This window comes from Macaca nemestrina, chromosome 7 (assembly GCF_043159975.1).
Source record: "Macaca nemestrina isolate mMacNem1 chromosome 7, mMacNem.hap1, whole genome shotgun sequence".
Taxonomy (NCBI): Eukaryota; Metazoa; Chordata; class Mammalia; order Primates; family Cercopithecidae; genus Macaca; species Macaca nemestrina.
The window spans coordinates 47,380,896-47,389,029 of NC_092131.1; the positions used below are offsets into that span (position 1 = coordinate 47,380,896).

The window sequence follows — 8,134 nt, forward strand, 5'->3', positions numbered from 1 at the left end:
TTGAAGACAAGTAAAAAGAAATAGGCAGGTAGGTCTGGAGGAAGCCGGGGTGGGGTGGGGGGGAAGGTGGTCCTATTCGTGTCTAATTGCCATCTCTCTGCTCTCTGTCATCCTCTGTAAATGTATACCTGCCCTTATTTGTCCAGGCTATGCCTCATTTCCTTATACAGAATTGTTAATTACAAAGCAGACCTCATACTCAACATACTGTTTGTCTTTCAAGAGACGTGGTTGTGCTTAAAGACCCTCCCCTCCTTGTAATTGTGCGCACTTGCTCCAGACTTTAGGGTATTAACTGATTTTTTAGAGCCGGGTTTAAGCCTCCGTTCCGGTCCTCACACAGCTGCCATGTCAATAAGGACTGTTTCAAGCAGAGACATTCCTTCTGGGAGGACACTGCAGCTCCTTAAGACTTTATGTGAAACATCATAAGCACTAAAATGAGACAGTGAGGGGAAATTACCAGAGGTGGCTCTGGGTTTAGCAGTGCCAGGCTTCCAGTTTAGAAAGTCATTGGGCATACTATATGGCAGAGGCTCTTTTGAAAGAATGCACACCCATTAAATGCATTTTTTTAAAAAGCCTAAGGTAATGAAATATAAGCATCTGCTTCCAAGATCTAATTGCATGGAATAAGCAAGAGTTTCCAGGATGCAGAAAGCATTATGTTCAGCAGAGAAGCAGCTTCCTGTCTACTTGGAATCTCCCATGTGGCAACCCTGAGGTGGGAACCCTATATGAGTTTAGAATGTATGTTGCAGGGTGCACTGTACTGGGTGCATCATTTTAAAACCATATTAATAATAAAAGGGGAAACCCAGACACTGCTTCTCATTTTCCCACTTGCATCTCAATATGCAAAAGGTTCTGTGGTGCTGGGCTCTTTGACTAAAGGAATCAAAACATATTTAAAGAAGACAAGCTAGTTTAAGGAGCCTACAGTTTGTTCTTCACCACTCACTAAGAGGGCACATTGAAATCAAAAGCATTTTTGAAGTGTACTTAGAATTCTGTTTTGAACTTATCTAATCAGAGATAAGTATAGTCATAAAGTCACTCTCCTTCCACCATTTGGCTTCCCTTATCTCCACGCATTGTTCTTATCTCCTGCTGGTCTCAGCTACTGACAATAGATTATCTTTGTTTAGAGAGGCTAATTGTCTTCAAAATCTTTTTAATAATTGCTTTGGAACCAGGTGTGCAAATGAGGCTTAAGATAATTACAACTTCATTTGTTTGTGCAGTTTTACTAAGCATTCTCCACACATAAACAAAACAGCAGATGATGGGACTTAAATTGCAGTACATCTCTCATTCCTTGGCAGCAAAATAGGCCAGCATTGCAATACACACACACACACACACACACACACACACACACACACACACCCCTCTTTATTTAATCTTCTTGGAGCCGCTGTCGTCCTCGCTTTGAGGGCAGTGTCCCTCTCAGAGCAGGGTAAGGATTATGTTACAACCGGACGGTTATTGGAGCCGGGCACAATTTTATTTAATTTACACCACATCCAGCGCCTTTCGTACGAGGTTCCCAAAGCATTTTTGCTAATAGCAAGTAAAGCTTCTCGGCATTCCTCAGTAGCAGAAGTGGCATTGGAAAACGCAACAGCACAGATGGGGAAATTGAGTCCAGAAGCTTCAGGAACCTGCTGGTTTCAACCGCAGAACATTAAGATACCAAATCACAAATGAACGCTCGGAGTCTCTAGGTGCTCAGCAAGTATGCCCGAAACACCTCTTTGCCTGGTCTCAAATCATGGACGTCCTTTGTGAATGAGGGAAACGCTGTCCGACTGGGAGTACTTGTGCCCTTTGGAGGGTGGTGTGCGGCAGCTGGGGGAGGACAGTGGGAGTTGGTGGGGGGAGGGGGAAGGAAATAGGGTTGGCTTCTCGAGCTGAAGCCAACCCGAAGAGAAGCCACTGCTCCAGAGGCTGCATGCGGAGACCCAGGTCTGCTCTTGAATTATTTATCGCGTTCCATAAGCTATTCATCAATCCATTATTTATTCATTCCAACATTAAAGTAATTAAATATGAGCTCACCGGGAAAGGGCAAGTTTGTAAGGGATGAAAGCAAGAGTACGGAGGGAGAGGGGAGGAATTAACGTTTGGAGTAATTGATTTGTGCGGAGTTTTGCGCGACTCCCCTTAGGTGATACTGGTGACGGGTCCCGCGCTGCAGGGTCCTGACGCGCTCACCCACTCTCTATCTCCCCACACCTCCGCAGCGCAGCTCCCTCAGACCCCAACTGGCTTCCCACCTTTCCTCTTCCTTCTCCTCCCACCACTCCCTCCCTGCGCAGCCCCGGCAACACCCCCAACCCCCAGCTCCTCAGCCTCGCCCTCCCCGCGCTGGGCGGTGCGGCCTCGATGGGCGGTGCGGCCTCTCTGCCCAGCCGGGCGGCGCGCTGGCTGGCCAGCCCGGGATAGGCGCCGCCCACAGCCAATCAGCGTGCCGGGGACGCTGCGAGCTTTAAGGCCGCTGCGGGGAGAACAGAAACCAAGTTCCCCGGCAACTAGCAGCATCCACCGGGCGGGAGGTCGGAGGCAGCAAGGCCCTAAAGGCTACTGAGTGCGCCGGCGGTTCCGTGTTCAGAGCGTACCCTACTCCTCCGCCTTCTCTTGCTTGGCTGCCCACCTCCAAGTTCTGACTCGGGTTTTCGCCTTTGCAAAGCCTAAGGAGGAGGTTAGGAACAGCCGCGCCCCCTCCCTGCGGCCGCCGCCCCCTGCCTCTCGGCTCTGCTCCCTGCCGCGTGCGCCTGGGCCGTGCGCCCCGGCAGGCCCCAGCCATGTCGATGCTGCCGTCGTTTGGCTTTACGCAGGAGCAAGTGGCATGCGTGTGCGAGGTTCTGCAGCAAGGCGGAAACCTGGAGCGCCTGGGTAGGTTCCTGTGGTCACTGCCCGCCTGCGACCACCTGCACAAGAACGAGAGCGTGCTCAAGGCCAAGGCGGTGGTCGCCTTCCACCGCGGCAACTTCCGTGAGCTCTACAAGATCCTGGAGAGCCACCAGTTCTCGCCTCACAACCACCCCAAACTGCAGCAACTGTGGCTGAAGGCGCATTATGTGGAGGCCGAGAAGCTGCGCGGCCGACCCCTGGGCGCCGTGGGCAAATATCGGGTGCGCCGAAAATTTCCACTGCCGCGCACCATCTGGGACGGCGAGGAGACCAGCTACTGCTTCAAGGAGAAGTCGAGGGGTGTCCTGCGGGAGTGGTACGCTCACAATCCCTACCCCTCGCCGCGCGAGAAGCGGGAGCTGGCCGAAGCTACCGGCCTCACCACCACGCAGGTCAGCAACTGGTTTAAGAACCGGAGGCAAAGAGACCGGGCCGCGGAGGCCAAGGAAAGGTACGCGGCGTGCTTCCCGCGACTCGGGCGACCCCAGGAAGCCTTCCTTTCCCCTTCGCCCCCTCCCGCCCCCGCAGGCACCAGCCACCAAGTCCTCCTGGCCGGCCGAAGCCCGTCCACGGGGCGGCGCGCAGGCCTCCGCAGCGCTGCAGCGAAAGTTCATGAACTCTGAGGTTCCTTGCTAAGAATGGGGCCTCATTTGCTTTGAGCACCCGCGCGTGGGTTTCTCTGGGATGTGAGTGTCGGGAAATATTGGCGCTAGGTTTGGTTTTCATGCCTCCCGGGCTGGCCGCGGCTTGGAGTGGTGGGTGGAGAGTGAGTTTCTAAATCAACGGGCAGTGAAGTGTTGATTGGTGTCGCAAGGAAAGGAGTTCGGTGGGAGCTGAGGTTAGCGAACCTCTCTCCTCTTCGCTCCCCAGAGGGGTGAAGCTGGTCTGAGACATTGGCTCTGCCCCCACTCCTTGCGGGTTCTCCACCGCTCGCTCTCGATAGTCTTTTGGATTAGGGGTCGCCTGCTTCATTTCTCACTAGCTGGACAAAGGGCGGGGTCTTTTAAAAACACACCAAAAAGAGAGCTCTGGAGAGAGTTGGCGCTGCATTTACTCCCCGGCGCCCCAAATTAAGAAAGGGTTGATCCTCGTCGTGCTCGCTCGCGCGTGGCCCGGCACTGCAGCCCGTCGGTCTGGCTGAACGCGCTGCCTGCCCAGACGAGGAAAGGGTCTCCATTCGCAGCCTTCTCTCGCACTGGAGCTCATAAGGCAATGTTTTCAAAATTGGTCTCTACCTTCCCCCACCTCAGGGCAACACCTTCGGCCACCTGGCCAGGCTCCTTCTGTTCTCTGTAGAGTTTCCGACAGAGATTCGGAAGAACGGTGGGGAGGTGGCTGTGGCGGGGAGAGCGCTCTGCGAAGCCAAAGAGTTGGGGGGAAATCTGAGCGCAGGGGCCGCTTAGGTTTTCCTTTGTTCGCTTCCAAGACTGGGGGCGGAAGATCTTGCTTCCTTTCTTGCTTAGTGGAAAACCAGAGCCAGGATAAATTCGGCTGAAATGGGCTTGCCGGGAGACAGAGACTGTGAGGATAAGGGGAAAGAAAGGAGGAGACAGGCGCGAGGAGTCGGGAGGACCGACGAGCACTCGGAAGGCGGAAGCGGCAAGGGAAGCGAATCCTGAAGTTAACCGGCACCGAGTGCCGGGACTGACGCCCCAGAGCGCGGCGCCCGCTGGCAGCCTGTGCCGGGCGGCGAAGTTTCCCCTGCCCAGAAAGGATGGGTTAGGGTGGGTGTTGGTAGGAAGTTTGAGAGGGGGACACGAGGGGCTGAAGGGTTAGCAAGTAACACAGGATCAGGGATTGTAGGGTTGCAGTTAGCCTTTAGTTGCAAAACGGCCGTCCTATAAGGCAGGCCCGAGGGCCGACTCCAGATGAAATCAGAGAGACTGGCTGCGCTCCCTGTGTTTACTCAGGTCACTGGGCCGCTCTGGGCACCACTTCCCATGACCTGTCCTGTGTCTCCAAAACCACCAACTCTGGGCTGGGGCAGGAAAACGGGATGTTTGTCTCATATGGGAACAAGGCAATGGACTTGATTCACCCCAAACATTTGTGCATTGGACTCTGTCCTCTATCATTTCTTTATCACCAATATCTATTGAAAGATTTTCAAAGTTAGTTACATTTAAATATGGTGCTAGTTGATATGTATTTAAATGTAACTGCTTGAACAAAATTTAAAACATATATTTTGTATGTTTCAAATAAATCCTGCTAATCTATCGCTTTCTGAAATCTGAAAGAGAAAAGGACCTGGCTCCTAACAGGAGGCTCTGTCTGTAGCTCTCCATTTCTCCAGGCTCCTCTGACTCCTCACCTCCCCCATTACCCTTGGGGATGGGTGGAAGGGTAGAGCTCCTCCATTTGGGTTGGTGACAGATTGCACAATGGCCCTTTCCTCCTTCCAGCTCCCCTCCCTCCATCTCACACTTTTTTTTAACCTACTTTTTTTTTTTTTTTTTTTTTTTTAACCATATGGTGTTGTCCTCTATTTCTTAGGGAGAACACCGAAAACAATAACTCCTCCTCCAACAAGCAGAACCAACTCTCTCCTCTGGAAGGGGGCAAGCCGCTCATGTCCAGCTCAGAAGAGGAATTCTCACCTCCCCAAAGTCCAGACCAGAACTCGGTCCTTCTGCTGCAGGGCAATATGGGCCACACCAGGAGCTCAAACTATTCTCTCCCGGGCTTAACAGCCTCGCAGCCCAGTCACGGTCTGCAGGCCCACCAGCATCAGCTCCAAGACTCTCTGCTCGGCCCCCTCACCTCCAGTCTGGTGGACTTGGGTTCCTAAGTGGGGAGGGACTGGGGCCTCGAAGGGATGCCTGGAGCAGCAACCACTGCAGCGACTAGGGACACTTGTAAATAGAAATCAGGAACATTTTTGCAGCTTGTTTCTGGAGTTCTTTGCGCATAAAGGAATGGTGGACTTTCACAAATATCTTTTTAAAAATCAAAACCAACAGCGATCTCAAGCTTAATCTCCCTCTTCTCTCCAACTCTTTCCACTTTTGCATTTTCCTTCCCAATGCAGAGATCAGGGGATAAATAATAATAATAATAATGATAATAATAATAATAATAAAAACCCAAACAAACAAAAGCACCCAGGCACCCAGTCTCAGTTCTGGGCAACTGATACGCCTGTTTCAGCAGCCTTTCTTTTTTTTTTTCAATGAACGGGAATTACAAATCAACTGGCTTTTCATTATTTACTTTTAATTTATATATGGAGAAATGTGTTGTGAAGAGGAAAAGGAAATGGAGAGAGAAAGAGAAAGGGAGATAAAAATAGTGAAAATAAGAGCTTGCAGGCTCGGAAGAACTGATTACATTCTTAAGGTGAATAGGAAAAACACAATCTATGACTTTCTTTGATGAGGATAAATTAAGTTTACATTTTTCATGTTTAGTGTTAAACGATTTAATGTAGATTAAAAGAACAGTATTAGGAGGAAAAAACAAGTGCCTAAATGTCTTAATGCTCTCTATGTGAGACAGAAATAGACGTGACCATTAGTAATGCAACTATTTTTGTCAAATTTAGTGGGATTTTTTGGTTGTTGTTGTTTTCTTGGGTTTTTTTTTTTTTAATGACAAACTCTAAAATGTACCAATGTGAAAAAACACTTTCCTGAATGCCATTACTCATGCCCTCAAAGCTTTCATATCTGTAGCCTACTCCTGTTAAGGGTTTCTCCTGTTTCTAGTTTCTAGTTTGCAAAGGTATGCCAACGAATCTGGCAACCTGGTATTTGTTACTAAAACAGCATGTGTTTTCAGGTTTCTTTTCTATTGTACCTAAAGCAGTCTAAATTAAAACTTAGTAGAACACCAGGAGTATGATTCTGTTTCTGAAAGGTGAGTGGTGTATTGCTATCATTGGGCCCTATTTAAAAAAAAATACTTTTTTTTCTTTCTTACTTAATGGTGGCTGTGAATTGCAGGGTACTTTGAAGGCCATCATCTGAACCAAGAGTAGTAACTAGATTAATTATATGACAGAAAGAGTGAATTTAGCCTTGGGGTATTTATTAACTTTTATTATTTAGATATGCAATTTTGTTTACCACTATCTCTTCACAGCATTCATATGTTAACTAAGCTCTTTTGTGTTAACAAGTTTATGACAAGACTGTGAAAGTAAAAATAATTTATCTGCTTGAAGACAAAAAAAGGGAAGGAGAACAAGGATAGAAACATTGTGAATTAATTTGTACAAATAGAAAGCAGACCAGAAGGACAGGAGCTCTTTTGCAGTGCTGCCGGATAGTGTCTAGAAAAATCCCAGTAATCATGTAGGCTCCATATTATTTTTGCCTGGGGCAAAATGATGTATCTTCTGTATTTAGCTTTTAAAATTAGTGAAACAAATGGCATTATTTATTAAAATTCTACTCAGGATAACAGGATTGGCTTGCTTGTGCTTTGTAAAATATTGTTCCCCAGGGAGAGTCTATTTATTTTCTGACATGACAGTTTCATAATTTTGATTTCCCCCCATCTGTAAATGTCACCATTAATAGATTATTCTTTCTTACTCTTTCCTATTCTTTCTGTTCTGGTCTGGAAAACTGAGGTGTGTGTGGGGAAATCAAGGCCTTCTTATTTTTTAAAACTGTCAAATAGCTTTGAGTTCCAGGGAGAAATGGTCACTGTACTTAACTGTAGACACTTTTACTTATAAAGTCGTTTTTCCCCCAGTGATGGACAGATGTGCACACAGCCACTCAGAGACCATCATTTGGTTTGGGAGCTCAGGGTCCCAATCTCCCTTGTTAGTGTTTTGGATCATTAAGTCGGTGTTTATTTAAGTCACTAGGGTGTTTATTCTCCCTGTCTTGGGCCACGGAGAAATGCCACCCTCTGCAGGAGGGGCTCTCACAGGGAATCTCTGCACATTCTTCACATTCACTCCCCAAAACAAACACCCTGCACAAAGATAGCTTTCAATGACCCTGACAGGCTTCAAAGGACGCTGCGGAAATCTCTCTGGAAAATAGGAAGGGCCAATTACTTTAATTTCTTACATGCCCTCTCTTCCTACTCCGGTGACTACCCCCCACTCTCCCAGCTCCGCTTGGGATAATTTTAGGCTCGTGGAAGTTGTGTCTCGCAGGGCGCCGCGGCCCACTTCCTGCTCCCTTAGTTGGCGAATCTTGGAAATGTCTGCAGATTTGGCGAGGAGCAAGAGGGCCGGTCCTGTAAAAGCCCCCGTGAT

At 48.7% G+C, this 8,134-nt stretch overlaps 1 protein-coding gene across 1 annotated transcript; it reads left to right on the forward strand.

The window, feature by feature from the left end:
- The first annotated feature begins 2,496 nt into the window (after positions 1–2,496).
- Positions 2,497–7,325, forward strand: LOC105473656 (SIX homeobox 1). The gene is made up of 2 exons (XM_011727569.3): positions 2,497–3,367; positions 5,413–7,325. Exons 1-2 carry the CDS (start codon positions 2,808–2,810, stop codon positions 5,705–5,707), a joined length of 855 nt encoding a protein of 284 aa, XP_011725871.1. The 5' UTR covers positions 2,497–2,807; the 3' UTR covers positions 5,708–7,325.
- The last annotated feature ends 809 nt before the right edge of the window (positions 7,326–8,134 follow it).

What these genes read in the sequence shown, in the direction of transcription:
- LOC105473656 (XM_011727569.3), top strand. Translation starts at nt 2,808, where the DNA reads ATGTCGATGCTGCCGTCGTTTGGCTTTACGCAGGAGCAAGTGGCATGC. An exon ending in GCCGCGGAGGCCAAGGAAAG is followed by an intron (nt 3,368 to 5,412) that starts GTACGCGGCGTG and finishes TCTATTTCTTAG; the next exon opens with GGAGAACACCGAAAACAATA.